A 15922-nucleotide genomic window follows, 5' to 3' on the forward strand; every position below is an offset into this window, starting at 1 on the left:
TATGACTTCTGTATGTGCCTGACATCGCTGTCACTGATGACAGAGTGAATTCCATTTGTTAAATTAGTTTGATGGGAACTTAGCGTGATGAAATATTTGTTCCTTTTAAACTGGTCTGTAGCTTGACCCTGTTGCTCCAAATGAGCAGTTGCTCAGGTTCATAGAGTCCTGTGTAAGCTAGTAAAGCTCTGTATAGACCCAGAAACACCAGGACTGTTGCTAGGAAAGCTGAGGGCCTGGGATGTTATGATAGTTCTTGCAGGAAGTTCTTGGAGGTTTGGAGAAATATGCTTGGAAATGGATGCTGCTGAGTCCTTGCAGCAGAACATTTAGATGTGCTTCTTTCTTCCCTTTGCGTCGTTACAGCTCAAATTCTGCTGTCTGCCCGGGGGCTGCGAGAAAGGGAGAGGTGGATTTTTTAAGTTACATAAAAACTAGGGGTAAAAATACAGGTAAATCTGTCCCCTCTGAACTACTTACAGAGGTGGAAACACTGGTAATGAATTAGCAGATATTGTTGCTATAGTTAGTGCGATTTTGAGAATGTATTAGGTGTTTGATAAATGTCTAGGTACCAAGATGCGGTTTTGTTTTGCTCCAGCCTCAAAAATAACAAATGAAAGTCACTGTTTTTAGTCTCTGTAATAAACAATAAATGTTAGCAATCAGCACCACCTACATTTTTATAACTGAATGAACAAAGGTGGTTTTGCGATGGAGCCACCATAATTGTACTTTTGTTGTTTATTTTTTAGTTCCTAAAGTTCTGTCATTTTCTGTTAATCTCTGGACAATTTTATAGGTGTTGAGAAAATGTTTTTTGCCTTATGGACATTATTAACTTTTTTTTTTTCCCAAAACTGTTGTTTTTTTCTCCAGGATTTTGAAGGAACACGAAAATAAATTGAAAGAGGAAACCATTGAACTTCAATCTGATATGAATAAAAAGTCTTGCTGTATCAGGGCATAAAATGCTGGGACATGTTTAGACAAATGTCACATGTTTATATGACACTACATGGCACCATCAGATTTACATTGTCTTCCAAATATTTCTTCTGCTGTGTTCTGGGTATAGGTGTAAGTGAACCTTAAAATCCTTGTATGCTGTGATCTTCACTTTTGCAAATATTGTATTTAGTTAATTGACAATGTATTTGGTGCAGTAACAGTCTTATTTTGTTTGATGCCTAACACTACTGAATCCTTCTTTGTGATCAGACTTGTAGAAGCTGGCACATTATTAGTAATGAGAAAAAATTTTATAGGAAGAAAACTACTTGGAATGTGAAGTAAATTCTTACTGGTGTGGATGACCTATCTTCTGAATACTTCTGTTTATCTCAGTGCTCTTTAGGTCCTGATATTGTACTGAACTTTGTGACAGTTTTTTAAAAATTGAAATAGGTAGCTGGTTGGTTGTTTAAAACCAACAGACCAGCAATTGCAAAGTATAAGGTGATTATTTTAAAGCTTAGTGGAAATGTACATGAACAAAGGATTGAAGAACTATAAAGATTTTCATAAGTAGCATTAACTCATATATACTTTACATTGTTGCATATAGGTCTTTGGTAAGAAACCCCTTCTCCCACTTAGATGTGATGAATTAGGTATGATTAGACAGGTCACTGAGATACCATAGAGGCTTGCTGATCTGCTGCCAAATAAGCTGGCACATTTCCACGATGAGGTGGTGCTATGCAAATATCTCAAAGGAATTGGCTGGATGTCCTCACTTAAAGAGTTGTGGTCAACGGCTCGATGTACAAGTGGCAACCAGTGATGGCTGGTGTTCCTCAGGAGTCGGAACTGGAACTAGTGCTGTTTAACATCTTTGTCAGTGACATGGACAGTGGGATTGAGTGCACCTTCAGCAAGTTTGCTGGCAGCACAAAGTCATGTGGTATGGTTCACATGCTGGAGGGAAGGGATGCCATCCAGAGGGACCTGGACAGGATTGAGAAGTGGGCCCATACAAACCTCATGAAGTTCAACAAAGCCAAGTGCAAGGTCCTGCACATGGGTCGGGGCAATCCCAAGGACAAATACAGGCTGGGTGGAGAATGGATTGAGAGCAGCCCTGAGGAGAAGGTCTTGGGGGTGTCAGTTGATGAGAAGCTCAACATGAGCCGGCAATGTGTGCTCACAGCCCAGAAAGCCAACCGCATCCTGGGCTGCATCAAAAGAAGTATGGCCAGCAGGTTGAGGGAGGGGATTCTCCCCCTCTAATCTGTTCTTGTGAGACCTCATCTGGAGTACTGCGTCCAGATCGGGTACCCCCAACGTGAGAAGGACATGAACCTCTTGGAGAGAGTCCAGAGGAGGGCTACAAAGATGATTAAAGGGTTAGAGCACCTCTTCTCTGAAGACAGGCTGAGAGAGTTGCGGTTGTTCGGCCCGGAGAAGAGAAGACTCTGAGGAGACCTTATTGCGGCCTTCCAGTCCTCAAAGGGGGCCTACAGGAAAGTTGGAGAGGGACTCTGTATCAGGGCATGTAGCATGTAGCATGTAGATGAGGGGTATCAGTTTTAAACTGAAAGAGGGGAGATTTAGATTAGCTGTTAGGAAGAAATTCTTTACTGTGAGGGTGGTGAGACACTGGTACAGGCTGCCCAGAGAAGCTGTGGATGCCCCATCCCTGAAAGTGTTCACGGCCAGGCTGGATGGAGCTTTGAGCAACCTAGTTTAGTGGAAGGTGTCTCTGCCTATGGCAGGGGGGAGGGCAGGGGTTTGGAATTAGATGATCTTTAAGGTCCCTTCCAATTCCAACCATTCTATGATCTAGTTTAGTTTTCAAAAACAGTAGAGTCATGGTAGCGCAGTACTTTGGCTAGTTAACGTTGCAGTCAGAGCAAATCAGCCTGTGCTCTTCACCGTATTTGACATGGCTGTATTGCTTCATGTTGCAGAGCTTGCTCTGAACCTCTGTTTGGCTGTGGTGTCCTGTAGAAGTCCCAAAGCAATCCGTGGCCAACTTGAATGTTCAAATCAATTTGCTGTCATTAGCGCTGGTTGAAAACACATACCTACATAGGAAGCTCATTTCAGTGGTATAGTTGGTTCTAGTACAAAGTATACTGAAGGCCAACTGAACAGCTCTTTACCTCCAAAAGTCTGTCAGAGAAGGTTTCATGCCAGATGTTGGAGGCAGAATTTTCAGAAATAGTAGATCTTTTGAGTAAGATTTTAAGAAACTTTCCAACATCTAAGGAGTCAAAAATCTCACCAAAATACAGTGACATGTCGCTCTCCTTAGCGATGTTAAGAAAAAATTCTTCCTCATGTACTTAAATATGTGACTGATTTTTCAAAAGCATCTGCCAGACAGCATTTCTCTTTGGTTTAACCAGGGCCTGATAGCACTGAGATAGTGTTTGAGAAACTGAACCCACAGGGACATCTTTTAGAAAATCATGTCCCACCCTGGATCATAAGAAACTCAAATGTCATAATTACTTTTGGGAGCCTTTGTAGAATATAAATGAAAATAAGAAACTTGAGAGTGGGTCACCCATCCAGCACATGATCAACAATTATTCCTGTTGGTATTTGTCTTCACTGCATCCAGCTATTGTGGTAAGCATTTAAGAATGATTATTCACGTTGGTGAACTTGTTGGGAAAATGGAACCCATAGTATAATTTATTTCATTAAAATATCAAGCAAAACCATAGGTTTTATTACATGAGACTGTTACAGACATTATGTTTTCAATCCATATTCTAAATGTTTCCAAAAAGGTATTTTTCATTTCAACAATCAGTCAATTTGAAACTAAAGATGAAAGTTAAGCACTAGCTTTATAAGTAACTATTTTGGGATAAAAATGTCATTAGTAATTAATTGTGCTCTTGGGATTTCAGTCTGATCAAAGGTATTTATCTAATGCCAAGAACTATATGATAGAGGTTTGCAAAATTTCCCTTACAGCAATTCCAATATCCATACCAGCACTCAAATGCCCTTTCTTATGAGTTGTGATCTAAACATAACACCTTTCCCTATCAAGTGGAATAATCAGGATTTTCCTTCTGTCAGGAGTGGTGGATGGATTAAGTAGCCCAGGATGAGCTCATGTTTAGGGTTTTTTTCCTTGTTGATTCCCAAGAGTCTACTCATCCAAATGAAACACCCCCCTGCCCCCTTGCTTCCAGTGAGGTGCTTAAGAACCCCTAGAACCCAAAAGGAGCAAAATGATCATCCATTAATGAAAATCAGTAGTCTTTCTGTTCACTTCCCAGGATTGCTTCTTGAAGTCCATTACTGGTTGTGGAGGGAAGTCAGCTTATTGACTGTTACATGTTATCCATCATGGAAATCTTCTCAGAAATGAATCACCTGTGTTCAGCCCTGGCTGGAGTTGAACTAATGCAAACCCCTGATTTAAACCTCAACAAAAAGACCTGTTTATCCCAATTTCAATTAGGGAAGAAATGTCATCATTTTAAATATTGGCTTTGCTAATTGACTTTGAATGATCTGTTCCCCTGCAGTAGGGTGTTTCCTACCCCGTCAATATCAGAACTGGCAATATTTTGTCCAACATCTGTCAGCCTCAGGAAGACAGTTTGAAGGCTTAATTTCAGTTTTACTACTAGTGATTCTAGCCCCACTAAACTCCAAATTCAAATCCTTAATTTTTTCATTCCCTGAAGTTCATCTTGATTTTGGAGGAAAGTGACACATGAGGTGGATCTTCTTTATGTGATTTCTACAGGGTCATTTTTTTGAGCATCTTTCAGTGTGCCCTGAGATTCTGCTAGCAGAATATACACAACTTGAGGATAGACAATGCTAAGGAGCAGCTGAATGCTGGTATGAAGGGGATTTCTTTCTCTTTGTCTACTGGAGTCAAATCTGGTGTGGTCTAAGACCCAGGAGGTGTCTCCCATCTCAGACTGATAGCTATGGCTGCTTTTTGCAAGTCCAGACAAACCCCTAGCTGAGTACATAGGCAAAGATGCAGATACACACACAACACTCATGCCATCAGCCACGCAGACAACACAGAGAGCAGTGTCTTCGCTGCTTGTCACCCATGTACACACAAAAAGCATTCCCATAAACATGAATACAGGTAGCCCAACCCTTTTCTGCCTTTCCAGCTGATAAAGATTGAAGTTTGCTGATGAAAACGTACATGTACAAAATTCATATGACTTGCAGTGGTCTCTCTGCCCCTTTGCCCTCCCTCTCTCCCCAGGATCATGTAGAAAATTGGCAGAAATAAGATTTCATAAAAGAGACCAGATAGCCTGCAGTTATGGGGTGCAGGGCTCAGTCAGATAAACTCTGACCAGCACCTTGCTTGCATACAACTGGCCCCTTTTATTCTACCTTCTCTTGATTTTTTTCCCCCCATGATTATTCTTCTTCCACCCACCTTGACCCCTCCATTTCTCTGCCCTTCGTATCCCAAAGAAACAACTTGCCCCTAGTTGCTTTTTCCCCATTAGTCCCAGTTTTGCTACTTCTGTACCCACACACATTTTATATTTCTTCTACCATTACCTAGGTCACATCTGCTTTACATGGTATTCTTGATATAGTTACTTAGGTGCTGCTGGCCTTGCAAGTTTCCACTCCCAAAAAAGTCCCTACTATTCCCTTCCAATTATCTGTGAAGTTAGTTGTGATGTTAAGTCATGAATTTATCATATAACTCCCCCTTTACCACCTGTGAAGTCCAGCCATTGCTCACGGTGCTATCTGTAACTATTATCAGCTGCTCACACTGTTAATTGTTAAGTTCAGAGTTTCTCATGCCATGTCCAGAGTTTCTCATGGTCTGTTTGGTTAGCTAAACCTCAGGCCAGGTCCTGCTTATCTGTCTGCACACCTTAACAAATTAAGCACTTAACAAAATTAAGCTTAACAAAATCAGCAATTATTTGCTGAGTAATGCTCTGCTTCAGGACAGATTCTACTGGCCAGGTGGTCATCAAACGAGTGGGCGTTGTCAGCTTCCAGTGTTCCTTGATGCTAACTGATCCTTTGTGTTACTGGGTTGCTATCTTCTGACTCTCCACCAGGGTTTTACACCTCCTGTCAATACTTTTCTCAGATCCATCACGAAAGCTAGTACTGGCTTAATAGCAATAAAGCTTCCCCTTTTCCTTTTCCTTTTCCTTTTCCTTTTCCTTTTCCTTTTCCTTTTCCTTTTCCTTTTCCTTTTCCTTTTCCTTTTCCTTTTCCTTTTCCTTTTCCTTCTTCTTTCCCTTTTCCTTCTTTCCCTTTCCCTTTTTATTTTTTCTTTTTCTTTTTTCTTTTTCCTCTTTTTTCTTTCTTCTCTTTTCTTTTTTTCTTTTTTTTTCTTCTTTTTTCTTCTTTCTTTTTTTCTTTTTCAATTTTGAATTAGCTTTAGCTTGCTCACAGCTCCCTCTTCTCTCTCCTGAAAGCCCCCCTCCCTGCAAAAGCATTTTGGTAAAGATAAGCCAAGATCATGTTGCAGCTGTGCATCATGAAACTGGACTCTGTCTCATGAAGTCTTGTCTTGTGGGTTACATAGAGATTTTTGGAGATATAAATGATGTCTTTGTACTGAAAGAGAAATGAATCAAAAGGTAGGAGGCAGGGGAATACCGAGCAGAAGTTATTTCACCTATGCCTGTTATGCTCTGAGAGCACAAAAATATCTTCACTTAGAAGTGACTAAAATGCTGATACAGAAATCTTTGACTACAAGTATCTGCAATGCTACAGAACATTTTAGATACAGAATGGTGTTTTGTTTCTTCTGTCAGACTCCTCCTAATAGTCTTTGGACAAAATTCATAGCTGGTGTAAGTTTGATGACTATAGTATCTTCTTTTAGGGATGTATATTACTCTTGAAAATTTCCCTTAATAGAATGAAAAGTACTAACAATTGTGAATGAGAAATTCTGCTAACAAATTGCTTCTTACACTCAGGAGAGTTGGTCCTTCTCTCAAGTTCAATGATGTAACTCCTTACCTCAAACTCTGTTTGAGGTAAAACAGAACCAATTTTCTGTTCAGTGATTTTACTTTTCAGTTAAGTCTCTTCTAACTAACAGAACTCTCTGAAATTAATGGCGTATTTTTCAGACATTATACATTTCTAGCAGAGATAAGGCTTTATGTTTGTAGTTAATACTGAGAAATGGTATGCAGAGAGGCTCTGGCTTATACTTATTGCTATAACAACCAAGGTCAGCCAACTTTGTTACCTGTCAACTTGGAGGGTTGGAAGCGGAAAAGTGTAGGGGGTTGCACCTGTGGGGAGGAGAGGACAGGACAGATGAACCGAACGTGACCAATGGGGTATTCCATCCCATCTGCACCATGCTGTCGTGGTTTGGGTCGGACTGGCCAATGACGAGACTACAGATTCTCTCCCCCACCTCTTGCTCCAAGGAGAGGAGGGTGAGAGATAGAGATTTATGAGTTTAGAAGGAACTAAACTACTTTAATGAAATATTAATAATAAAATAAAAAGGAAATAATGAAATAGATACAATATATACAAAACCTTATCAAGCTTACAGGATGATGTCACCTGCAGGCACTGGGGAAGTCCCAGACTGGGTTCAGTGACAGATGGGAACTGGATTCCAGATCTGGAGTCAGGAATGCACAGATGGGGATCAAAGGCAGACAAACAGACAGGGTCCTCCTTGGACATCAGGCATTGAAGAAAGAGGGCTGACCCTTTGATCCCTCAGCTTTTATACTGAGCATGGGGCAGATTGGATGGAATACCCCTGTTGATCAGTTTTGGGTCACCTGTCCTGTCCGCTCCTCCCTGCAGGTGGGACGTCCCTACACTTTTTCCATTTCCAGCCCTCCAATGGGCAAATAACAAAGTTAGCTGACCTTGGTTGTTATAGCAATAAGTATAAGCAAGAACCTCTCTGCGTATCATTCCATGGCATTAACTATAAACGTAGGTCATCACTCTGAGAACAAACAGTTTTCTGCACAATATGCTGTTAATTTCAGAGAGTTGGAAGGGGCTTAGCTAACAAGTAAAATTACTAAACAGAAAGTTGGTTCTGTTTTACCTCAAACCAGGACAACCAGGACACATGCTCAGTATAAAAGCTGAGGGATCAAGGGGTGAGCTCTCTCTTTCTTCAGTGGCCGGTGTCCAAGGAAGACTCTCTCTGTTCGCCTGCCTTTGATCCTGATCTGTGCGTTCCTGAATCCAGTTCCTGAGTTCAGCTCCTGTCCTTCGCTGAGTCCAGCCTGGGGCTTTCCCAGTGCCTGCTGGTGATGTAATCAATGAACTCAATACTTGTTGTATATATTTCATTATTTTATTATTAACATTATATTTCTATTATTAGTAGTATTAATATTTCATTAAAGTAGTTTAGTTTCTTTTCAACTCATAAGTCTCTTTCTCTTTCATCCTTCTTTCCCTGAAGGGTTAGGTTGGGGTGAGCATCTGTTGTTCATTTTAGTGGTCCACTCAGCCCAAACCATGACACTCCTTGACTCAGTAATGTTTCTTCTGATGACACCCTGTAAACAGTAAATCAGAAGCAGTGCTCACCCATGTAAACTCTTTTAGAGGATGATCAGTTGGTATGAGAAAATCGGAGAAATTAATCTTCTCAGTGTGGTCAGGTACTCAGTACTGACAGATCTTTGGATATCACACACACTCCAAAGCCTATTTGCATGGACGTAACACAATGCTCCTAGCCCTTTATAAAGAGCATCAGTTATAGGCTGTATGTAGCAGTGGGCTGCAGTTGTCACCTGTGTAGGGGAAATCATGAACTACTGTGTGCCAGTCAAAACTGGTTCAAGCCTGCCCGGATGCAAGCCAAGCAACAGTGGAAAAAAACCACCATTTCACACTATAACCTTACGCAGAGAAGTGTACAGCACCTCTCCACATAACATATTTAAGGAGTAATCTGCAGCTGTTAAGGTGAGGATACTCCACACACAAGGAATGTGTGAGAAACAGACCACGTTGAGGAAAGTTTGCTCCTGAAAGAATTGCAGCCAGTGGTCATTCCCTATGCTGGAACAGGGGCAACTAAGGAACAGGGCAACTGGAATCCCTCTGCCCAGGACAACCGGAAGCAATGGGCACTGACTGTCAGAAGCCATAATACTTGGGATGGCAGAAACCATTATGCACACTGCCTCAACTTCCTGTGCTGTCTATTGGCTCACTGGATGAATTCTGACAACCAGAGTGTACCTCACAGTGAAAAAGCAAGGTGAGACTCGAGGGCAGGGGAGAGAAAAAGAGTTCATTGAGGAATGGCTGAGGGAGCTGGGATTGTTTAGCCTCGAGAAAAGGAGGCTGAGGGGAGACATCATCACTCTCTACAACTACCTGAAAGGAGGTTGTAGTGAGGTGGGGGTCAGTCTCTTCTCCCATGTAACATGCAATAGGACAAGAGGAAATGGCCTCGAGTTGTGCCAGGGGAGGTTTAGACTGGGTATTAGGAAAAAGTTTTACACTGAAAGGGTTATCAAACATTGGAACAGGCTGCCCAGGGAAGTGGTTGAGGCACCATCCCTGGAGGCATTTAAAAGATGGGTAGACATAGTGCTTAGAGATATATTTTAGATCAGTGATGGTTTTTGTCAGGTTGATGGTTGGACTACATGATCTGAAAGGTCCCTTCCAACCTAGGCAATTCTATGATTCTATATGCTTGTCTAATTGTTTGCATTGTTTTTCTTTTGCCAGTACCTGAATCAGCAATAAAAGATTTATGTTGGTTGGTATTAAATTAACTCAGGTAAAATTCCCCAACATCAGACTGTTTTTGTTTGCATCATCTGTGTATTAGCAGAATTTTCTACCATGTGAGATCATTATTGAATAAATCCACTTCATCATCTGCACAAGTGAAGATTGTTCTAGAAAGCCGAAACATGCCCGTAAAGCTCATTAGTAGCAACTTCCTGTATTCAATCACAGCTGTTGAAATAATGGGTCATTTTGACTATTGAAATGACAGAAATTGAAAAAGCAATCACATATGCTTCTGATAAAAAAACCAGAAAGATGGGCACTTTGACCTGTTTACACTTCAAACAACTAAGGTTCTTTTAATATGAAACTGGTCAAAGACATCAGATTTTTGTATGATGAAAATAGACATCTCAAAGAAAAAATAATTCTTAAGCTAATTTTACAGGACAGAAATAAAAGTTAATTCCTATTACATGAATACAGAGTTAATATGGGGAAGTACATACCAACTAACCTGAAATTTTGTATTTAGTGACATAGATTCCTTCCAAATGTGCTGGAATCACAGAATCACAGAATTGTAGGGGTTGGAAGGGACCTTCATAGATCACCTAGTCCAACCCCCCCCTGCCAGAGCAGGTTCACCTAGAGCAGGTTGCACAGGAACATGTCCAGGTGGGTTTTGAATATCTCCAGAGAAGGATACTCCAAAACTTCTCTGGGCAGCCTGTTCCAGTGCCCTGTTACCCACAAAATAAAGAAGTTTTTCTTAATGTTCAGATGGAATTTCCTGTGTTCTAGCTTGTGTCCATTGCCTCTTGTCCTGTCACCAGGCACTACTGAAAAGAGCCTGGCCTCATCCTCTTGACACCCGCCCTTTAGATATTTATAGTCATTGATAAGATCACCTCTCAGTCTTTTCTTCTCCAGACTAAACAGACCCAGGTCTTTCGGCCTTTCCTCATAAGACAGGTGCTCCATTCCCTTGATCGTCTTTGTAGCCCCCCACTGGACTCTCTCCAGTAGTTCCCAGTCTTTCTTGAACCAGGGAGCCCAGAACTGGACATAGTACTCCAGATGGAGCCTCACCAGGGCAGGGTAGAGGGCGAGGATAACCTCCCTCAACCTGCTTGCCACACTCTTCTTGGTGCACCCCAGGATACCATTGGTCTTCTTGGCCACAAGGGCACATCGCTGGCTCATGGTCAACTTGTTATCCACCAGACTCCCAGGTCTCTCTCTACAGAGCTGCTATCCAGCAGGTCAGCCCCTAACTTCTACTGATACATGGGATTATTCCTCCCCAGTAGGAATTCCTCCTACACTTGCCCTTGTTGAATTTCATTAGGTTCCTCTCTGTCCATCTCTCTAACCTGTCCAGGTCTCGCTGAATGGCAGCACAGCCTTCTGGTGTGTCAGCCACTCCTCGCAGTTTTGCATCATCAGCAAACTTGCTGAGAGTACACTCTATCCCGTCATCCAGGTCGTTGATGAATATATTGAACAAGACCGGACCCAGTACTGACCCCTGGGGAACACTGCTAGTTACAGGCCTCCAACTGGACTCTGCACCACTGATCACGACCCTCTGAGCTCTGCTGTTCAGCCAGTTTTCAGTCCACCTCACTGTCCATTCATTTAACCCACACTTCCTAAGCTTACGTATGAGGATGTTATGGGAGACTGTGTCAAAAGCCTTGCTGAAGTCAAGGTAGACAATGTCCACTGCTCTCCCCTCATCCACCCATCCAGTCATGCCATCAAAGAAGGCTATCAGATTGGTCAAGCGTGATTTCCCCTTGGTGAATCCAAGCTGACCACTCCCAATGACCTTCTTCTCTTCTACATGCTTGGAGATGACACCCGTGTTTTCCATCACCTTTCCAGGGATGAAGGTGGGGCTGACTGGCTTGTAGTTTCCCGGGTCCTCCTGCTTGCCCTTTTTGAAGATGCATGGCATTAGCTTTCCTCCAGTCCTCAGGCACCTCTCCTGTTCTCCATGACTTTTCAAAGATGATGGAGAGCAGCTTTGCAATAACATCTGCCAGCTCCCTTAGCAGTCATGGGTGCATCCCATCAGGGCCCAGGGATTTGTGGGTGTCAGGTTTGCCCAAATGATCTCTAACCTGATCCTCCTCGATCAAGGGAAAGTCTTCCCTGCTCCAGGCTCTCACTCTTACCTCCAGGGTCTGGGGTTCCTGAGGGCCGGCCTTAGCAGTAAAGACCGAAGCAAAGAAGGCATTCAGTAACTCCGCCTCCTCTGCATCCTCCATCACCAGGGCACCTACCTTGTTCAGCAGCGGGTCCACATTTACCCTAGTCTTCCTTTTACTGCTGATGTACTTGTTAAAGGTCATCTGATTAGTCAGATAAGCATTGCATCTTTCCTTTCAAACAGTGAAGAGGAAAGCGTTTAAAACAAGTTCAGCTATACTGAAAAAATGTGTTTATCTTCTGCAGTCATCAGTCTTCTTCTGGTGGCCTTTCTGCAACATTCTCCTCCTGAGCACAGCAATCACTGCAGGTCTTTTCCCATTCCCAGAACTCAGATTCAGAGGGGCTTTCTCACTGGAAATGACTGATTTTCATAGGCTGAACAGGAAGGTAGTAGGGAAGCCAGAGGAAATGAGGTTAAGATAGAATAATATGTGGCTCTGAGTATTACCCAAGTACTCTCATATTACTTGAGCTGCTGTTTGTGTGTATGTGGGTGATGAGCAGTGAAGACTCTGCTCTCTGTGTTGTCTGTGTGGCTGATGGTAGTGTTGTGTGTGTATCTGCATCTTTGCAATATGTACTCAGCTAGGGGTTTGGCCGGACTTGCAAAAAGGAGCAGCAGCAGCCTGGGCTTGTGACACCAATAACAGCATTCTGATGCTATCTCCTCTTGATAAGGCACAGGTACGTGTCAAGGAGACCTGAAATTCAAGAACTTGAGAATCTGATATTAACAAAGGATGTAAAGTAAGAGGAGAAGTTGGATTATGATGTATAGGGGAACCTTGTAATGCCTTGGACAAAAATCCTACAGGTTCTTTCTGATTTTTCACCCCAGTCATCTGCCACAACCCCAAACTGTATCATCTGGAATTGTTACTTCTAATTCAAAAGGATATCCTTGCTTAGGAGTGTATAATTGTGCATGCTCAATCAGAGCATTTTTGCAGTCATCAAAGGCTTCTTGTTGCTGCTTGGTACCCTGCCAGTCAACTTTCTTCCTAGTTAATTTCTGCAGAAGGCACCTTAATATCGCTAAATGTGGGATAAAAGTTCTCCAATACCCAAAGAGTCCCCAAATGATCTGTAACTGTTTTACTGTGATTGGTAAAAGAAATTGCTGGACTGTTTGCTGTACCTGATTTGATATTTCTCTAATCTGTCCATGTCAAACTATTCCCCGAAATTGTACAGTAGCACTAGGGCCCTGTATTTTCTTTGCATTAATTGCTCGGCCTCAGTCCTGCAAATGCACTTTCAGAAATTCGGCAGCTGCTTCACTTTCTTGTTGTGACTCTGCCATACTCAATAGATCATCAATATAATAGTAAACAGTAATGGTACCCGACCATACTGCTACATCAGCTGCTATCATCAGGTGGCAAATGGAGGGACTGTGTATCCCTGAGGCAATACTTGTAAAGTATATTGCTTTTGCTCCCAGGTCAGGTCTTGCATTGAGGTGTCAGGCAGGGCGGAGGGGGGGGCGCAGAGCTGGTGGAGGGCTGGGGGCGGTTGGCTTTTCTGCATAAATGCTAACTTTTGCCACCGGGGAAACATTTCTGATGTTGTGGTCCCATCTATTTCTGATTGTGGGATAACAGCTTGCACAAAATCATTCCGCTTTTCTTTCCTTGTCGTCCATGCTGTAACTCCTTCCTATTTTGTCGGCTTTCCTTTATTGACCACCCACACAGATGGTCCTGAAATCACAGCCTCAGTTTCCCTCAAGGTATTTCCTAGGGCACCTACAGTACCCATAGCATTTGTCACTGCTGGTATAATCAAGGGATTTAGTGAGGCAGGCGCTCCTCTCAAAAACTGCATTTTGATACTTCTCATCACTGCTACACTGTCCGGCTTGTATCCTGTAAACAACACATGAGGCATCCCCATCTACTGCACCAAATTAATACCTTTCTTGGTTGCACACCAGTTTCCGAGGGACGACACTATTTCAACAAGTTCTGTGTATGCTGTTAAGACTGCTGCACACAAACACTGATACAACACAGGTGCAATAATGTCTTGCCTGTCAGGACCTCTGACATTTTGCAGCTGAGCATATCCTTGAATGGGTATAAGGCTTAATAAATCTTTTTCACTCTCTGATAAATAGATAGATGCAGCTCCACTATCCCAAGCTGGTAGAATCCATGCCAGTATACCTTCCCCACTCTTTTGCTGATAAATCTCTAAAAATTCCCTTAACTCTTTCGGAGTGCCAGTACGCATGATCTGCACTCCCTTGTCTGCTTGTTCCTGCTCCCCCCTCATTTGAATGAGGGGTTGTGCTACAACCACCTCACTGCTTTTTAAGTCTGCATCAAATTCAAACTCAGTCTCATAGTCTGAGGGTTCACTCCAAATATTTTCATCCCGTTCCTTGGGATCCCATGACCATTTTGTGGTGAGAGCACGAACTTGGGAAATTGAAAGCTTACTTTTCCCATATTCCTCCCTTTGTTTATTAACAATACGCGCTACCAACCTATCTGCATTATCTTGCAGCTCATGGCACCGCTCTGCTTGAACAGTAATTACTTCTTGCACAATCACCTTTGCATCCTGTAAACTCCATCCAAATGATGGCCATCAGGTGCCATCATTTACTACATAATGCAACAACTTCACGATTAAGAGATCTAAGACCAGTAGGTAACAGCCATCCTGATTTCCCTGCTAATTCACACGAAGAACAACACCGTGCGGTTTTCCACGGCAACCGATGCATAGCAGTTTCAATTGCCTGGGGGGTAATCACTGCTCCGTCATCTAATTCCCCCTACCTGTGGGGGAGTCAATTGAGCCAGAAAAGCAGCAATGGGAGTCCAGTATTCACTACTGGGCCATCCCGAAATATATTTGGAAGACATCCCAGTTTCCCCCCCAGCCCACCATTTTTTCCTCAGCCATGGCAAGGTTGTTCCTGGAGCTACTGACTACACCAAATGTGTGAGCCGATGCAGGCAGGACGCAGGAACAACCACAAACCACGGTTGGAAAGCAAGGAACAAATTTAATCTCGATACCTCACAGACCGTGGAATCTCCGAAGCAACACCTGGGGGCAGAGGCACGCAAGCAGGGGACGCGGGCACTGCGGCGTGAGAGGCAGTTCTTGTTATCAAGAGTCCTTGGCAGCGAGAGAGTCCTTGTTAGCAAGTGCGTGCGTGGACTCCCTTTTCTCACTGGTATTTAAAGGGTTCAAACAGGCATAGTTTTCCCACTGTGCTTTGATCTTCTTCATCAACAGTCCAGGATTCTCAAGCGGCTAGATAAGGTGTCCCTGAGTCCATCGCGCACTCACCGCACACTCACGTTATCTAAGTGCAAGTGTTTTTCTTGCAAGCACCCGAGACTGAATAACAATTAGTGTGATATATGTGTTTTCCAGTACCCTGGGTGTGAGTCACTTGAGCGTATTTATAATCCTCCTCACCAATCTTCCGTTACTTTCCCACAAAAGGTCTTTTCCAGGTCTTTTGCCACTGTATCTAGCTTCATCTTTTTTGCTTTCTCAGTGACCACATTGCAAAGTGAACATTATCAGCTTTGGAAAAATCACAGTCTGCCTACTCGCACGATTCAATGCTCCTGCAGCACTAAACTTAAACTTTGCATTTGCAGAGCAAACCAAGTATATGAATCAGGAATGTGAATATTGCTGTATCTGTATAGCTGTTATTAAAGCTCAGGTGCCATCTTTTTCGGGGGGAGAGTACAGGGTGAGTTTGCGACTCACCATCCCCGCTAATCATTAGTCCTCCATTTTGCCTTTTATAAGTCATTAGAAGTCTGCAGTAAACCAGTTTAAGTTACTGCCTTGGCAGAATATCAAGGGGAAAAAAAAAAAAGGATAGAGTTTTCTTCTGCATTGCTGAGCTGAACTACCCCAGCAAAATCTGACAAATACTGGAGCTAGTGGGAGGATATGGGCGGAAAAACACAGCTAAGATCACAGTTGTGAGAAAAGAAGTCTGGAGGGGTGGGCAGTCCATTTTCAGTAGCAGCAA

The 15922-nt window shown here is 42.8% G+C and overlaps 1 protein-coding gene across 3 annotated transcripts in view; it reads left to right on the forward strand.

Annotated features, from left to right (window-relative positions):
* CRACR2A (calcium release activated channel regulator 2A) overlaps nucleotides 1–8656 on the forward strand; it is a 70629-nt gene extending 61973 nt beyond the window's left edge. For 2 of the 3 annotated variants that reach the window (XM_054187272.1, XM_054187280.1), the window contains exon 19: nucleotides 880–8656. In XM_054187272.1, the coding sequence (XP_054043247.1) occupies nucleotides 880–970 (91 nt within the window). In that variant the 3' untranslated portion in view covers nucleotides 971–8656. The remainder of the gene's footprint in view (nucleotides 1–879) is intronic. The other variant, XM_054187295.1, reaches the window with a different exon arrangement.
* Nucleotides 8657–15922: the final 7266 nt, after the last annotated feature.

This window comes from Rissa tridactyla, chromosome 1, assembly GCF_028500815.1.
Source record: "Rissa tridactyla isolate bRisTri1 chromosome 1, bRisTri1.patW.cur.20221130, whole genome shotgun sequence".
Lineage (NCBI taxonomy): Eukaryota > Metazoa > Chordata > Aves > Charadriiformes > Laridae > Rissa > Rissa tridactyla.